Source organism: Bos grunniens, chromosome 3, assembly GCF_055505025.1.
Source record: "Bos grunniens cultivar Pamir isolate PY7600 chromosome 3, Bosgru_T2T1.0, whole genome shotgun sequence".
Lineage (NCBI taxonomy): Eukaryota > Metazoa > Chordata > Mammalia > Artiodactyla > Bovidae > Bos > Bos grunniens.
The window spans coordinates 29,095,401-29,113,985 of record NC_141167.1 but is presented as its reverse complement, the minus strand read 5'-3'; the positions used below and the strand labels follow the sequence as shown (position 1 = coordinate 29,113,985).

The 18,585-nt window shown below is 43.2% G+C and overlaps 1 protein-coding gene across 21 annotated transcripts in view; it reads left to right on the top strand.

The window, feature by feature from the left end:
- Window positions 1–18,585, top strand: part of IFT25 (intraflagellar transport 25) — a 76,419-nt gene that overhangs the window by 30,434 nt on the left and 27,400 nt on the right. For 14 of the 21 annotated variants that reach the window (XM_086389379.1, XM_086389452.1, XM_086389399.1 and 11 more), the window contains 2 exons: window positions 2,011–2,054; window positions 4,469–4,668. The exons of 3 other annotated variants lie outside the window; for them this stretch is intronic. In XM_086389379.1, the coding sequence (XP_086245505.1) occupies window positions 2,011–2,054; window positions 4,469–4,582 (158 nt within the window). In that variant the 3' untranslated portion in view covers window positions 4,583–4,668. Of the gene's footprint in view, window positions 1–2,010; window positions 2,055–4,468; window positions 4,669–18,585 lie in introns of those variants that run through there. 4 more of the 21 variants (XM_086389408.1, XM_086389502.1, XM_086389394.1 and 1 more) reach the window with 2 other exon arrangements.

Below are 18,585 nucleotides of genomic sequence, written 5' to 3'. Positions count from 1 at the left end.
AGGGGACGACAGAGGATGAGATGGCTGGATGGCATCACTGACTCGATGGACGTGAGTCTGAGTGAACTCCGGGAGTTGGTGATGGACAGGGAGGCCTGGCATGCTGCGATTCATGGGGTCGCAAAGAGTCAGACATGACTGAGCGACTAATCTAATCTGATCTGATCTGATCTCTGATATGATTATTAAAGCATTTTTAAATTGTCATATGATAGTGGCATTGTAGTTACAAAAGAAAACATTCTTCTTTAGAGATGGATAATCACATATTTAAAGGTGAAATACCATGATGTCTCAAACTTTCTTTAAAATACCTTGGCAAAAAAAATTAGATAAACCAAGTATGGTGAAATGCTAATAATTGTAAATTCAAGATAGTGGGTATATAGAGTGATATCCTGTCTTTTTTATGTATATTTGAGATTTTTCAATTTTTCATAATTAAAACTAAGCAAATGAAAGAAGAAGTTACTAATTTCTCGTGGAGGAGGAGTTGTATAAGAAAGAAAATGTGTCATAATTTATTACTTATTTCAGCAGTAAATAACATATAGACAATGATGTAGCCATCAAGTATTGATTTCAAAATTGAGAGGATGGCAGGAAGGAAAATTTGTAGGAAGAGGAGGAAGAGAATACTGGTCCAAGAGATATAAATTTTCACCTACTATAATATAAAGTCAGTAAAAAATGGATAAATCAAGAAAAGGATCATGAAATATATTATAATTCCAGAAAAAATAACTTAAATATTTACCTCTGGGGAACAGGATTGGAGGAAACGGGGTCAAGCAGGGGACTGCTATTTTGTATTACCTCAGAGAAAGGTTAGGAAACAGAAAGAAAGTCATCCATAATCTTACTTCCCATAGACTTCCCTTTTTGTACTGTCTGCCTTTTAAAATTAGGTACACTGTTTTGATATTAGAGCTTCCCTGGTAGCTCAGGTGGTAAAGAATCCACCAGGAGTCCCTGGTTCAATTCCTGGGTTAGGAAGATCCGCTGGAGAAGGGATGGGCTACCCACTCCAGTATTCTTGGGCTTCCCTGGTGGCTCAGCTGGTAAAGAATTCACCAGCAATGCAGGAGACCTGGGCTCAATCTCTGGGTTGGGAAGAGCCCCTGGAGAAGGGAAAGGCTACCCTCTCCAGTATTCTGGCCTGGAGAATTCCATGGACTGTATAGTCCATGGTGTCGCAAAGAGTCGGACACAACTGAGCAACTTTCACTTTTCACATTTTGATATAAGTAAAATGACTTTCTAAATAATATCAATATTATTTTTTTAAGTTGTGAATTTCTTTTTCAGAACTTTTTATTTTTTATTGGGGTGTAGCTGGTTAACAATGTTGTGGTAGTTTCAAGTGAACAGGGAAGGGACTCAGCCATACATACACATGCATCCCTTTTCCCCCAAACTGCCTTCCCATCCAGGCTGCCACATAACAATAATGTGAATATCATTATATCAATGAAATATTTCATCTTTCCAAAAGAATGTTTGATATGATTAACTCATGACCAAATAAGTTAATCTGTCCTAAAATCACACTGGTACTAGTAAAGGTTTTCTGAAGCAGGGTACCAGAAAAGATCAATTCATGGGTGGTATAACTCAGCATCATAGTGAAACTTCATTGTGAGAAACTGAGCCCTAATCAGTACCCATGAGAATGGTGAGACAGCCTCTCAGGCCTGCAGTTACTGTTAGTAACTTGATCCTTTAAAAGGACTTTCATATTTTATTAATTCTTCACTTGATATTCCTTTACTATAATTTATATTTACTTTTATTTATACTCACTGAGATATTTTATAGCTCATATATAGTTTAGCTTTTATATCTTTTTATCAAATGTCTCTATTTTTATATTGGATTTTATATACCAAAACACTGGTATATCTGGTCTAACTAAAATTTTATCAGATATCACGTTTTGCTGAAAATAAATTTCAATATATCCTGATGCAGTTTGAGCCCTACCTCAATTCTGTTAAATTTATGTTTTAGATCTAGTACATACAGAGGGGCAGCTTCAAAATGAAGAAATTTTGGTAAGTAAATATACTTTGAAGATATATACATTATCTTTGGCCAGCACAATGTATTTAAATTTTAAACCTATCTCCATGATCATAAAATTACTAAATACCCTCGTAATATTGTAGGTTCTGTGTCTGACCAACCAATAGAGGCAGTTATTCTCAGAAATATTATGATCTAAATATAGCTTTCATAAGTTAGGCTCTTTTCTGTCATAGACAGGATGACAGCCAAGATAAAACAGAATTCACTTTTATTATTTTATTTTGTTTGTTCATTTATTTTGAAGTATTTATTTACTTTCATTTCATTCTGTAGTCCTTATGGAATAGGAATCAAAACAGGTCGAGATGCCAAAATTGGATGTTAATTTAAGCATGAAGGGACAGGGAGATTCAGATAAGGGAGCTGGAGCATAGGATCAGCAACAAATAAGCCAAAGAGAGACGAGGTGAAAAGGGAACCAGCATTTTCTGACAGCATTCCACTGGGCTTTGCTTGTCAAGTGAGATGAATGGCCGCTGCCAGGGAAGCTGCTGCCTCATCACGAGTTCCTCTGTCCCCAGCTTGTCAGGCCCTGGTTTTAGACAAACACAAACAGTGAAACAACCGAGAATGTGTTTAAGGTAGTAGTGCTTATTAAGATTTCTCTCTATAAGGGTTAAAGAGGTACCTTGTCCGTTAAGTTTCATTCTTCACAATTTACTGGCAGCTGCTATGAAATCAGTGTTTCAAAAGATTCTGTAGTGTTTGGATCCTATTAATTGTCTTCTCTACCACCCAGTTGTCGTGCCCAGTGACTGGGGAGGCCATGCGTGCATGTTAAGTCATTTCAGTCGCGTCCAGCTCTGTGCAACCCTATGGACTATAGACCCCGCCAGGCTCCGTGGTCCATGGGGATTCTCTAGGCAAGACTACTAGAGTGGGTTGCTATGCCCTCCTCCAGGGGATCTTCCCGACCCAGGGATCAAACCCGTGTCTCTTACGTCTGCTTGCATGGCACTCGGGTTCTTTACCACTAGCACCAGCTGGGAAGCCCAAGGAGGCCAGTAGGGAACAGAAAAATGATTAATTAGATTGAATTTTATCTTCCTGTTTTTCTCCATATTGTTTCATTGATTATGGTTAGTAAGCGTCTGCTAAGGATTTTGTTTCAGGAGTCATTGTGTGTCAGGGAGGGTGGCAGCATCATAGAACTTTTGGAGAAGAGTAAGGGGGAATGGAGCCTTCCCTGGGGGCTCAGTGGTCAAGAATGCACCTGCAATGCAGGAAAGGCAGATTCGATCCCTGGGTCAGGAAGATCCCCTGGAGAAGAAAATGGCAACCCACTGCAGTATTCTTGCCTGGGAAATCCCATGGACAGAGGAGCCTGGCGGGCTACAGTCCATGGGGGTCAAAAGAAGAGCTGGACATGACTTAGCAGCTAAACAACAACAACGAGGGGAGAATGGAAGGCAGTATATCACCCATAGTTTAGCGCCCTGTCAAAACAGCCTTTGCTGTACTTACTTTCTTCTAATTGTCAGCCACATGTATTACATAGTTACAGTAGTGTACATGAAAAACTTTGTATTTTTTTATTTAATGTTACATCAAATGCTTCATAATTATGATTTAAAAATTAAATGTATTCAGATAGAGGTTAACTGATTTCTTTTTTCCTCCCTCTGTCATTATAACTCCTACTACAGGGGACATCTTATGCCTGTTCCTGCTATCATGGTGTTCATGTTTTTAGTTATTTTCTAAAATTAAATTTCAAGAAATGGAAATACTGGGTCCATGGGTATAGACATATTTATAGTAGTAGTAGTACCAGTAGTTTAGTCTCTAAGTTGTGTCCAACTCTTATGACCCCATGGACTGTAGCCTGCCAGGCACCTCTGTCCATGGGATTCTCCAGGCAAGAATGCTGGAGTGGATTGCCATTTCCTTCTCCAGGGGAATCTTCCTGACCTAGGAATTGAACCCAGGTCTCCTGCACTGCAGGCAGATCCTTTACCAACTGAGCTACGAGGGAAGCCTATAGACATTTATAGCTTCTTACATATATTGCCAAATTGCTTTTCAGAGAAAATATATAAATATAAAAGTATAATAATGTTTTAGGGTAGTGTATTTTGAGGCATCATCCAACAAATGAAATCTTTTATCATGAAAAATACTTTAAAAATTAATCAGAATTGTACAGTGCAGTTTTTTGCTCCACCTGCATTCTTCCTCAAACCAAGGCTGATGTTTGGCTATTACATATCAGAACAGCCATATTGTTATATGTGGCTGGCTTCTCTTCTGAACATTATATCTTATAAATCATTATATACTTATAATATCATTCTTGTATCAAACCCTTTCATCTGCTAACTGCTTGTTTAGCAGTTAACTAGAATTGCTAAATCATCTGTATTTATTTTTTCCCTTACAGGCACGTGATGGCCACGTCACTTACTTGAGATTCATTATTGTGTCAGCCTTTGATCATTTTGCATCTGTGCATAGTGTTTCTGCAGAGGGAGTAGCAGTCTCAAATCTTTCTTAGTAATTATAATATACCCATGCACTATTTTTTAACAGTATATTTATTTAAACATGAAGTTGTCATTATTAAAGGAATTTGTATCAGTCTGTTTCAGTTTTATCTTTCCCTTCAGCATTTTCTAGGAATTTGGTTCATCAGACAGCAGTGATGACCAACATGTAGGTCATAAGAAAGCGTTTGCAAAAAAAAAAAGCTTTTGTTTCAGTGTACACCTTAACCAAGTACATGACTACATGGAAACAACTGGCATACACTGTGACTCCACAGCGTCTAACATGCTACCCTTTGGCTATCAGTGCATTAATTTTTAAATTTACTGATTGATGTAAAGGGCTAAATGAAAAATATGGACACTAAACAACATACAAATTCAAAAAAGAGAAAACATTTATGGGAACATTTCCTTGAGGTCATGGAATTTGAGTTGGGCCCTGTAGGACAAATCATTTTATTTTTTTTCTTTTAATTTTATTTTCTCTTGATTTGAAGACTTCAGAGAAGAGTTAGGAAACATAATCTTATTTCCCCAAGGCAACCATTATTGATATTATTTGATTTGTTTTTTTTACATTTTGAGGAGGTAAGAAACAAGATAGGACATTGTGTGGAGATACAAGACATCTCTGAATGTATCTTTTTATACAACTTGAAATAAAAATGTAAATAATATAGCCAAAAGTTAAAATGACAAAGCAATTCTAAAATGTTGGAAATAAATAGAAAGGCATTAACCTACATTTATTACAATTGATTGACTCAGAAAAAAAATGGCATTGGAATATAGTATTTTATCTGTGCAGCCCATATTAGTTTCCTATGGCTTCTGTAATACAGTACCACAAACTTGGTGGTTTAAAACAATAAAAAGTTATTCTCTCACTGTTCTGGAGACTAGAAGTCAGAAATAAAGGTATTGGCAGGGTTTGTTTCTATTGGAGTTTTTGAAGAAGATTATATTCTTTGCCTTTCTCTTAATTTCTGGTGTTGCTGGCAATCCTTGGTATTCCTTGACTTGTGGCACCATAGCTCCAGTTTCTGCCTCTATCATCATATGCCATTCTTTCTGTGTTTCTTTGTATCATCTTCCCTCAATGCGTATATTTTTCTGTGTCTTCTCTTCTTATAAGGACAACATCATGTTGAACTAAAGACCCTTGCTGCTGCTGCTAAGTTGCTTCAGTCGTGTCTGACTCTGTGCGACCCCATAGATGGCAGCCCACCAGGCTCTGCCATCCCTGGGATTCTCCAGGCAAGAACACTGGAGTGGGCTGCCATTTCCCTCTCCAATGCAGGAAAGTGAAAAGTGAAAGTGAAGTCACTCAGTCGTGTCTGACTCCCAGCGACCCCATGGACTTCAGCCTACCAGGCTCCTCCACCCATGGGATTTTCCAGGCAAGAGTACTGGAGTGGGGTGCCATTGCCTTCTCCAAAAGACCCTTACTCCAGTATTATCTTAACTAATTACATCTGCTGTGACTTTCCAATCAGATTGCTTTCACAGGTACAAGGGGGTTATAGACCTTTCAAAGCTCTTTTCTCTCTCCCACAATGACCAGCAGTGATGTTTTTCTACACAGTAACTACTTCATCATTCTGGGTCTGGGAGTGAGACTGATGATAACAGGTAGTAGAGCTCTCAGTCAATCCGAGATAGACATATAGAAGGATAGATAAATCTTCATTTAGTTTGGGAGTAGGGTGGGGGTTGCTGCATCACGCCACTTGCAGAATTTTAGTTCCCTGACCAGGGACCAAACCTGGGCACCCTTCAGTGGAAGGCCAGAGTCCTAACCTACTGGACTGTAGGGAGTTCACAAACCAATGATATTTTGGAGTTGCTTTTTACCCCAGCATAACCTGGCATATCCTGACTGATAATACAGACAAATGTAGAATATAGCTCATCCTAGAGGAGAAGTGCGGAGAAGGCGATGGCACCCCACTCCAGTACTCTTGCCTGGAGAATCCCAGGGATGGGGGAGCTTGGTGGGCTGCTGTCTATGGGGTTGCACAGAGTCGGACACGACTGAAGCGACTTAGCAGCAGCAGCAGCAGCAGCAGCAGCAGCAGAGGACAAGTGACCTGGTTTCTTTGACAAGTCAGTGATGCAAAAAATGTTAATTAAGGAAGGGGGTCCACTCTAGATTGAAAGAGATATAAGAGGACCCCAAAATACATGCCTTGTATAAATCTTATTTGGATGCTAATATGAGCAAACTAATTGAAAAAAAAAAAAAGACATTTTAAAGATAATTGGGAAAATCTGCTTATGGATTGGGTAGTTTGCTTTTGCATGGATTAAGTGTGATCCTGGCTTTAAGATTATGTAAGAGAAGGCCCATATTTTTCAGAGATACATTTAGTAGATTCAGATACAAGTATGTAGGTTTATTACATGGTATCTGGGCTTTGCTTTAAAATAATTGAGCATTTTTTTTTATAGGAGAAAAGTTTAGTTGAAGCAAATGAGCAGTAAGTTGGTGGATCTGGGTTATGGATACACAGGGCTTCGTTGTACTAGTCTCTCTAATGTATGCTTGGAATTCTTCATAATAAACGAAAATAAATAATGCCAAGATGATATCTTTGTGCAAAAATCTTTGCCTACCCCTCAGATGATCTTTTTTTAGAAGAGATTCCCAGAAGGGAACTAGTCAAAGTTAAGAATAGTTCTAAGGGGCTTCCCTGGTGGCTCAGTGGTAAAGTATCCACCTGCAATGCAGGAGACCTGGGTTTGATCCCTGGGTTGGGAAGATCCCCTGGAGAAGGGAGTGGTAACCCACTCCAGTATTCTTGCCTGGAGAATCCCATGGACAGAAGGGCCTGCGGGTTACAGTCCGTAATGTTGCAAAGAGTCGGACATGAACTGAACTAAGAATGCATGCGTGCACTGGTGGTTCAGTGGTGAACAATCCACCTTGCAATGCAAGGGATACCAGTTCAATGCCTGGTCCAGGAAGATCCCACATGCTGAAGAGCAACTAAGCCCACTCCCCACAACTACTGAAGCCCCTTTCGCCTAGAGCCTGTGCTCCATAACAAGAGAAGCCACTGCAACGAGAAGACCACCCACTGCAATGAAGAGTAGCCCCTGCCTGTCATAACTAGAGAAAGCTCATGCGTAGCAACAAAAATCCACTACAGCAAAAATAATAAATGGATAAATCTTTTTTTTGAAGAAAAGTTTTAAGGCTTTAGATATTTTCTGATAATTTGCTTACCAAGATTTGTTGCACAGATTTACTCTTGGAAAGGTTACTTTTAGATAAATGGAGGAAGGTAGAAAAAGTACTTCAATAGTGACGTTGGTGCCATCAGAGACATGAAGGTGTATATACAGAGAGATGAATGTATATATCTGACTGGGGCAAAGAAGCCTGAAATGGTACATTACAGCCAGATCACAGAGAGCCTTTAATGCTTTCAGATATTTTCCTGATAATCCTGGAGCCATTTAAGGTTTTTGAAAAGGGAGGTAACCTAGAGCAATTGTGTTCATGTTCAATAAAATGAAACACTGAGGATCTTCTTTTTCCCAAACTTCCTAAACTGGAATGTCAATAAGTCTTCATTTAAGGAACACTGCATTAAGGCTTACAGATCACTGGAAGGGATTTCTAGAAGTTATCTGAATGATCTCTTTGGCACAGGCCTACTAAATGATCTTTAAGTCTTTTTTCTCTGTTTCTCTCCTGTGAATGCAGGGAAAGTATAGTGCTTGTAATACCACTTCATGATATTTGAAAACCGCATCCTTTAACCTTTATTTTCCTAGGCTTCAAAAACTCATTTTCACTTGAGAAAACCACTCTCTTAAGTCTCAAGCAATAGATAGACCAATATGTGGCTTTATCTTTTCTGTTTTTCACTGCTGAACCCCACTGTAGGAAAGGGGCAATTGGCCAAGATGGCCAATTCAGGCTCTCTCACCCCATGTCCTCTTGCTCTCTCCCCACCTTTTGTAAATAATGACTTTACATGGTTACGTAACAGCTGCACACGTGCATATAAGCACCATGTGAAAAGCTGTTGAGTTGCGTTGCAGTGCATTAGCCACAAGAGAATAAAGCATGTCTGCCTTGCTGCAAATGAAGCATGTCTGCAGTTCCTACAGCTCCTCGCATCTTCTTCCAGGTTCTTCTTATCTGCGTCCTAGCTCGCGCCTTGCCTAGCCTGGGTTCAGTGATCAGTGAGACAATTGGCAGAGTTGGCAGGGTTCCCAGCATGTAGGGGAGCCCGAGGCTCCAATGGAAGGAGGAAGCCAGTGGCCACCACATAGCACTTGGTACCCGGGGGCCGGGGTCCTCTTGGCATGGGCCCTGGTGGAAGACTGGGAGGTGGTGGACAGGCCACTGGATAGCACTAAAAAAGCATTACAAGCAGTGAATTCCCATTTGCTGGACAAGGCAGCATGGACTGCTGCTGGCACCATAGTGTGGGTATTCCTGACTGCCCTGAAGGTGAATATGAATCGTGCCCTACATGATGCCATGCAGGTCCATAATGTGCAGAGACGCTTGGAAGAGCTAGAGCAATGTATATTGACATAAAGCAAGAAGGGCGTGGCCTTGAAGAACCCAGTGTTTCTGACAGTGAAGTGATAAGGGATAGTAATGATGAAGTTATGAGACTGAGAAACGTTATGAGACTGTGGGTTCCCGCTTTTTAGCAAGGCCTATTGTGCAGCAGGTAGGCTGTGAAGAAGGCTGAGCACCGAAGAATTGATGCTTTTGAACTGTGATGTGGGAGAAGACTCTTGAGAGTCCCTTGACTGCAAGGAGATCCAACCAGTCCATTCTGAAGGAGATCACCCTGGGATTTCTTTGGAAGGAATGATGATAAAGCTGAAACTCCAGTACTTTGGCCACCTCATGTGAAGAGTTGATTCATTGGAAAAGACTCTGATGCTGGGAGGGATTTGGGGCAAGAGAAGAAGGGGACGACAGAGGATGAGATGGCTGGATGGCATCACTGACTCGATGGACGTGAGTCTGAGTGAACTCTGGGAGATGGTGATGGACAGGGAGGCCTGGCGTGCTGCGATTCATGGGGTTGCAAAGAGTCGGACACGACTGAGCGACTGATCTGATCTGATGGTGCAGCAGAAGGATGGGGCCAACAAGGCACAGAAGCCCCAGGAGGCCTCAGACATCAAGGAGGCCAAAGAGAAGAGGAGCGGCACTGACTCTGCAGCCAGGACAAAGTCCAGGAAGACCAGCTAGGAGCAAGGACCAACCCCGGTGGAGAAAATGAAGAAAGGAAAGAGGGAAAGTGAAACCACAGTGGAGAGTTTAGAGCTGGATCAGGGCCTGCTGAACCCACCCCTGCAGAGCCCCGAGTAGTCCACAAAGTCTGCAGACAGCCAGAAATGACACTCAGACAGCAAGTGAAGTGCAGGAAATACAAGGACCTGGGCTTCACGTGGTGGATGATGATGGGGAAACTATCCCAGTGCTTGGAGTCAGCCGGACATCTGCCCTCTCAGCTCCTACACTGGCCTGGCAGGTGGAGGAGCCTCCAGATGACAAGTGTTTTACAGGTGGTGTGCGAGACGCCATTTTGAGCACTGTCTCATCCATCTCTTTTGGTTCCTTAACTGCTACCTCAATGGTGGCAAGCTTGGGAGAAGTAGAGGGACGGTGGCAGGCAAAGGGGATTAGAAGTGTGAAGACCCTGATTGGGGGGCTGGCTGGTAAAGGCCCCATCCGGGTTATGTGGATGAAAAAATGTGGGCTGATTTGTTGGCAGCGGGAGTTGACAGAAATAAAATTGATAAACAGCCCAATGCTCTGCTCCTAGAGCTATGGGAGGCAACTGAAACTGGAACAGCAGTTTGCCAAGTTTGGGAAGCGCCCACAGCAAGAGATACAAGCAGTTCAGTTAGAAGATTACATGGCACCCAAGGATGTTCCTTCAGAACTGTAAAGGCTGTGACCTTACTTTTGGAAACTGGATGGCTCCCTGTATGGAGGTATACAGTGAAGTCTGTGTCATTTGATGTGCTACTAACCTCTGATTCTCTTGCAGATTTAGAACAGTATGCAGCAGAGCTTATAAAGCATTTGGAATCATGTGGGCGGGCTGTGAACGCTGCAAAAATCTCTTTGAAGGGGTAGGCCCAACGCCTGTGGGAGGTTTTGCGGGTCTTTAATGAGAAACCCCTCAGGGATGGAGTTGCCCCTGTGGAGGCTGTCCTGCTTCTCGTCACTGCACCTAAACAGCTGCAAGTAACAACAGACATTTTGATAAAGCCTGGATACAGAACCAAAGGTAATATCCTGCTGCCAGCTCCAATTGGGATTTCACAAGGACGGATGGTGGACTTGACTCGGCCATGGAAGATAAAGGCACTTCACATGCATTGGATGGCTTTTCTAGCCCCATGGGGGCAAGGATTGCAACATGAGTTCCAGGTTGTACCCTGGGTGACGAGTGCCTGGCCCCTTTGTGTTCAAGTCACCTGTCCAGTACCTGGCGTTGGTTTTTTCTATGTACTGGGGAATGTAACTGTTGTTGTAGCATCTACTGCTGTTGCAGAATGGGGGTATGTAACTGTTTGTTGTAGCCTTTACTGCTGTTACAGGATGTAGTTCCACCGGTCAGTGTTACTCACCATGGGAATATCTCCAAAGGTGATCTGCGTTTAGATTGTAAGGCGAGAGGCCCTGAAGGAGTGGAATGTAGGGAAGGGGCAATTGGCCAAGATGGTGCTGGTCAGGCTGTCTCAGCCCATGTCCTCTCGCCCCACGTTTTGGAAATAATGACTTTACATAGTTATGTAATGGCTGAGGCCATTTATAACACTGTGCATGTGCATCATGACCTATATAAGCACCACCTGAAAAGCTGTTGAGTTGCGTTGTGGTGTGTTAGCACAAGGGGATAAAGCATGTCTGCTTTGCTGCTGTGAATAAAGAATGTTTGCAGTTTAAGAAAGTGTCTTAATGGTAGTAAGGAAGGAATATCAACAACCTCCTATATGCAGATGATACCAGCCAACTCATTGGAAAAGACTCTGAGGCTGGGAAAGTTAGAAGGCAGGAGGAGAAGGGGATGACAGAGGACAAGATGGTTGGATGGAATCACCGACTCAATGGACATGAATTTGAGCAATCTCTGGGAGATGGTGAAGGACACGGAGGCCTGACTGCAGTCCATGGGGTTGCAAAGAGCTGGACATGACTGAACAACTGAACAGCAGCAACAGCCACTGTAATGGCAGGAAGCAAAGAGGAACTAAAGAGCCTCTTGATGAAGGTGAAAGAGGAGAGTGAAAAAGCTGGCTTAAAACTCAACTTTCAAAAAACTAAGATCATGGCATCAGGTCCCATCACTTCATGGTCAATAGATGGTGAAAAAGTGGGGAAAGTGGCAGATTTTACTTTCTTGGGCTCCAAAGTCACTGCAGACAGTGACTGCAGCCGTGAAATTAAAAGAGGCTTGCTCCTTGGAAGGAAAGCTATGACGAAGCTAGACAGCATACTAAAGAGCAGAGACATCACTTTGCTCACAAAGGTCCAAATAGTCAAAGCTGTGATTTTTCAGGTAGTCAAAAATGGATGTGAGAGCTGGACCATAAAGAAGGCTGAGCACCAAAGAACTGATGCTTTGGAATCGTGGTGCTGGAGAAGACTTGAGAGTCCATTGGATAGCAAGGAGATCAAACTAGTCAATCCTAAAGGAAATCAATCCTGAACATTCATGAAGGACTGATGCTGAAGCCCCAAACTTTGGCCACCTGACGTGAAGACCCTCATGCTAGGAAGACTGAGGGCAGGAGGAGAAGGGGGCGATAAAGGGTAAGATCACAGACTGCCTATGTATGACATGAGTTTGAGCAAACTCAGGGACATAGTGAAGGACAAGGAAGCCTGGCGTACTGCAGTCCATGGGGTCACAAAGAGTCTGACAAGACTTGGTGATCGAACAAGAAGTTCCTTATAGGTTCTATCTCCAAATACAGTCACATTGGGACTTATGGCTTCAACATCTGAAGGGGGTTGCACAATTAAGTTCAGGTGGTGAGAAGGCAGCCAAAGCAGTGTGACTGAAGGGGATTTCTAGGAGTCCCGTTGCAAAGGAAACAAAAAACTTAATGAGAGCATTCAAGACAACTAATGTAAATCAAAGTTTCAGGCTGCCCTAGCCTACTACTCCTCCTTCTGTATTTATGTTTCAACCAACAACTAGCCCTATTAAAGAAGAGTAATCTGAAAAGTCCCAGAAGCGGATTGCTTTAGGTCTGGGTCTCTAGAAATAGAGCTTTAGAGAGGAATTCGATTTCCTGAGAGAGCACTCTCAGGAAGTGGGATAGATCATGGGAGAAAGTTAACCAAAGACGGTTTTGGTTGAAGTCTGGCCTCAGCCTGAGCCCACAAGGAGCTCTAGAGCATGAATGACACCAGAGAGGTATGCTTCCCACCCTTGAGGCAAGGGACCAGGCCTTTGTGCTCTCAAATCCTTCAGTCAATGGCCATGGGCCACCCGCAGGGGAACATAACCTCTCAGGCATTGCTGAGTAAAGAAGCTTCTGTCACTTAGGGCAGTTCTCAGGAGAAGCAACACCTGAGCCATTAGCTGCCAATATCACAGTAGCTGGCATATAGATATATATATTTGGAAAAGAAATCTCGGCAGAACACCAATAACATTTATTACAGCAGGACTTCTCAAAGTGTGGTCCCTGAAACAGCAACCTCCTCCTTTTCTGAAACTTGTTAGAAATGCAAATTCCCTAGCCCAACTCCAGATCTATGGAATCAGAAACTCTGATGGTGTGACCCTTGAATCCGTATTTTGACAAGCCTTCCAGGTGTTTTTGATGCATGTCTAAGTTTGGGGTCGCTAAGAGTCAGACACGACTGAGCGACTTCACTTTCACTTTTCACTTTCATGCATTGGAGAAGGAAATGGCGACCCACTCCAGTGTTCTTGCCTGGAGGATCCCAGGGATGGAGAAGCCTGGTGGGCTGCCATCTATGGGGTCGCACAGAGTCGGACATGACTGAAGCGACTTAGCAGTAGCAGCAGCAGCAGTGCTCTAGGGACCTATGACTAGAAACTGTGAAACAAAAAGAGGGGAGGGGGCCAGAAAAATAAGGCAGTTACAGAGCATTCGTTGCAAGAGAACTTACACAAAGAGTACATCAAGGAGGGAGACCCATAGTTACCTCTCAAATAAGAAAAAAAGAACTCAAAAAAGAGATACAAAGATTTCAAGAAAAAAAGAAGTCACAGAAGATGGAAAGTGATCTGGCAGAGCTAAGAAAAGACATGGAAGAGAACAAGAAAATTGATTCAGAAGCGAAAGCCCTGTAAGAAGCAAAGGGATGCTGATGGTAATTGTAGCCGTCAGTGTTCAATTAGGAAAACTGAAATCAGTCTAGATACAGAGTGAAAGCAGGGAGGGAAATAATGCATGGAATCTGTTACAAAGGTATTGAAATGGCTGGGAAAACAAAGAGAAGATAGAAGTGTCACCCAGAGTGGGAGCCCGTGGGCCACACTCACTGTTGACCAGTGGGAGCAGCATCACTGCATCTAAGTAGAAGCCACTCTGCCATGGCTGGGGATCCCAAAGCAACTGCTGTGCACAGCGTCCTGCAATTCCTACAGCAAGAAGTGGAGAAAATGACTTCTCCCTTCTGTTCACCGTTAATCTCCATCAGGGCTTCCCATCTGCAGAACCTGACTGGAATGCAATGTTCAGGCCTCCAGCTCCTGAAATCCAGAGGACAGTGGAGAGAGTCAGAGCCAAGCCATATCTGGAGCAATAATAAACCCAACTTAAGGAGAATTGGGATCAGAGAAAAGAGCTTGAGAAAAATCACAGCATGGAATTGGAAAGAACAAAGATTTTAAAAGTTATGGAAAAGATAATAGTTATGGAAGAAACAAAGGACCCAACATACCCATCATTGTAGTCCCTAAGATAATGGACAAAATGTAACAGGAAAGATGTTCAAAGCAATAAAAGATGTCCCTGAAATTTAAAAAATAAGAAATTTAAGATCAAAAGAAGTTTTTGTATTTACCTTAGTCTGTTCAAGCTACTGTAACAAAAATACCATAGACTGGGGTGGCCTAGAGACAACAGAGACAGGCTTGCCTGCTGGCTTGGTGGTAAAGAATCCACCTGCCGGTGCGGGAGATGTGGATTCTATCTCTGGGTCGGGAAGATCCCCTGGAGGAGGAAATGGCAACCCACTCCAGTATTGTTGCCTGGAGAATTGCATGGAGAGAGCAGCCTGGCGGGCTGCAGTTCATGGTGTTGCAAAGAGTCCGACACAACTGAGCAACTGAGCACACACATAGTTGACAGAAAGTTATTTCCTACAGTTCTGGAGGCTGAAAGTCTGAAATTAGGGTATCAGCAAGGTTGCATAAGGGCCCTTTTCTTATATCCTCAGATGGTGGAAGAGGGCAAACCAGCTCACAGGAGCCTCTTTTATAAGGGCACTAATCCCATTCATGAAGACTCCCCTCTCATGACCTAATCACCTCCCAAAGGCCCCACCTCCTGCCACTATCACACTGGGCCGTAAGGTTCGGATATGGATTCTGAGGGGACACAAACATTCAGACCGCAGCAGTATTCCAAGGAAAGTTTGACATAGAACAATCAACACTGGACTAGGTCTTGGTGAAGTTACTGAACTTCAAACAGGAAGAAAGAATCTGACAGGTTTCCAGGTAGAATGAAGACAATTAAGTGCCAAGGGAAATAAATTAGGCTGATCTCAGACTTTTCCTCTCATGCCTGCTAGACAACTGTAAAACAATGTCCACAAATCTCTGAGGTAAAAGAACTAAAACCTAAGATTCTGAAGCCCAGCCGGTATCCTCCAGGTTTAAAGGACAGCAGTGGGTCATTAGCGGAGAAGGCAATGGCACCCCACTCCAGTACTCTTGTCTGGAAAATCCCGTGGATGGAGGAGCCTGGTAGGCTGCAGTCCATGGGGTTGCTAAGAGTCAGACACGACTGAGTGACTTCACTTTCACTTTTCACTTTCATGCATTGGAGAAGGAAATGGCGACTCACTCCAGTGTTCTTGCCTGGAGAATCCCAGGTCCGGGGAGCCTGGTGGGCTGCGGTCTTTGGGGTCGCACAGAGTCGGACACGACTGAAACGACTTAGCAGCAGCAGCAGCAGCAGCAGTGGGTCATTAGAGGCATGTAGGACTTCAGGGAATACAGGATCCACATGCCCTTCTTCAGAAAACTGCATACTTGAGACTTTGAATGATGCAACCTATATGGCCGATTGGGTATCCTGGACTCCTTCCTCAATCAAACATGCTGGATAAAATATTTCAATACACCCTTGGAAACTAATGGCTGAGTTTACCAGAAATAAAGTTGTCTGTGGCCAGGAGCAATTGAGAGTCTGACTCTGGGCAGGTGAATAAACATTAAAGTCACTGGGCCTCTCCAAGGGCATCTGCCAATTTCTGAGTCGGAGCCTGGGTTTCCTGGGCCTCCTGCCAGGCCCATAAGGCCAGTCTTGCAGCAGCTAGAACACAAGCTAGAATGGGCGGTAGGCTCAGAGTCATACATAAAGCCAGGTACCACAGAGGGCATCACCCTTAGAGCAGGGGTCCCCAGCCTCTGGGATCTAATGTCTGATGATCTGAGGTGAAGCTGATGTAATAATAATAGAAACAAAGTCCACAATAAATGTAATGTTCTTGAATCATCCTGAAACCATCCCCCCAACTCCCAGTCCGTGGAAAAATTGTCTTCCATGAAACTGGTCTCTAGTGCCAAAAAGGCTGGGGACCGCTAGGGGGCTTAGAGAACAGTGGACTAAAGGTGAATCTTCCCCTTGAAAGCAGACAAATAGGTGGTTTTGAAAAATCTTCTTCAAATCTGTTGATATTCTGAATGCAACCTGTACTTGGAGTGAAACAGGATATACTAACAAGCTTCTTTTACTTTACTCGTACTTTCCAACGCTAGTCAAGCAGAGACAGTTCATTCTTGGTATCCAGACCCAGAGAGGTCACCTTCTAAGAGAAAAGACCTTTCTTCATCATAAATTAAAACTGAGCTCAAACCTTTTGCAGTCTCCTGGGCAGGTTTTTTCCCCACCTTTGCCCACATTGTTTTGTCCGCTTTAATGCTATTCTCCCTTCTCATGTTCTTTGGGCTCACATCCCAGATTATAGACTTCCTGGGCATCTTTGAAGACCAAGCTCAAAGGTCACCACTTCCACAAAGCTTTCCTAGAGGCACCCAGCTCAGACAGACTGCTTTCTCCTCTGTGCTCTCTGAGCTTTAGCCTTTCCCTCAGCTCTAACCTGGGCTTTCCTGGTAGCTGGTAAAGAATCTGCCTGCAATGCAGGAGATCCCGGTTCAATTCCTGAATTGGGAAGATCTGCTAGAGAAGGAATAGGCAACCCACTCCAGTATTCTTGGGTCCCTGGCAGCTCAGATGGTAAAGAATCTGCCTGCAATTCGGGAGGCCTGGGTTTGATCCCTGGGTTGGGAAATGCCCTGGAGGAGAGCATGGAAACCTGCTCCAGTATTCTTGCCTGGAGAATCCCCATGGACAGAGGGGTTGCAAAGAGTCGGATACGACTAAGCGACTAAGCACAACTCAGTACAACTCTAACCCGTCATATTTGACCTTGAATTATGGTTATTGCAGTATATGTCCACCCTGTCCCCCCTGCCCTCTTTGTCATCTTTGCATTGTCTCTCAGCACTCAGAGAAGAAATCAGGGCTCAATTAATGTCTGAAGCATTATATCGAGGAAAATTTAATTGGATTGTTTGGGATCTATTTTAGCTTTCTGTAAACTCCTCTGTTCCAGCTACTATTATTTGTTTTTTAAAACTGGGAGATTTCTAGGCGTTTATAGGTATGAGTTGAAGGACCACCTGAAAAGTGATTCAGAGGAGCACAGCTTTATACTCTGCCTCTTTTTGTGGAATTTAGTGCTTAGGAAGGGCTTCCCTGATGGTTCAGCATTAACGAATCTGCCTGCAATGCCGGAGCCTTGGGTTTGATCCCTGGGTCAGGAAGATTCCCTGGAGGAAGAATGGCAACCCACTCCAGTATTCTTGCCTGGAAAAAAACCCCATGGACAGAGGAGGCTGGCAGGCTACAGTCCTTGGAGTCACACAGAATCAAATACCACTGAGAGACTAAGCAACACTGCTTACAAAAAAGGACAGTGCTCAGCTGTGCTTTATACCCACTGTTTCACAGCTACCTGTCCTCTGTATCCTCTTACAAACTCACACCAGTATCGGTCAGTTGCTTTGGCAGGAGGAAGAGTTTCATTCAGTGTCTCTACTATCCTGTATTTTTTTCCATCTCCCAGCACCTAAAAAGGGAGCCCAGGGAGGCAGTTGTAGAGCAGTAATAATGGTAACAATAGTAGCGAGTAGCCTGGCATTTTCTCCAAGCCAGGCACAGTTCTGAGTGCTTTACTCATGAGTCCTCTGTAGGGTAGTCACTGTTGATACCCTGTTTTGTAGTTCAAGATACCAAAGCAGCTTTAAACAAAATCACACAGCCAGCAGGGAGCAGAGCTGGGATTCTGGTTTGAAGTTAGAGATAAGGTTTGAATCTCAGCTTGTTGCTTACTGAGTCTGAGGCCTTCCATAAATTACTTAATTCTGAGCCTTGGTTTCCTCATCTGTAAAATGGGTCTAATAATCTCCTCTTTGACCTGTATAGAGATTAAATAAGACTGCAAATCTGAAAGTGCCTGTGCCTGATAAATGATTAACAACTATTTTTAAAAGTTCCTTGGCAGGTAAGACAGAGACAAGAAAAATGTGTTTTCATGTTAGAAAAATGCCTCCCAAGTCTTTTCTATCATGTCATGTTGTGAAGATAATTTGATTTCAATGTGGACATTCTCTGGCAAGGAGTTTATGAGAAAGGTAACACATAGAGACTGAGTGTTCTTCCCACCAAAGGAGGGCCTTCCAGCATATGGTATTTTTTGGTCATCGGATTACATTTGTCTAGAATAAAAAATAGAACAAGC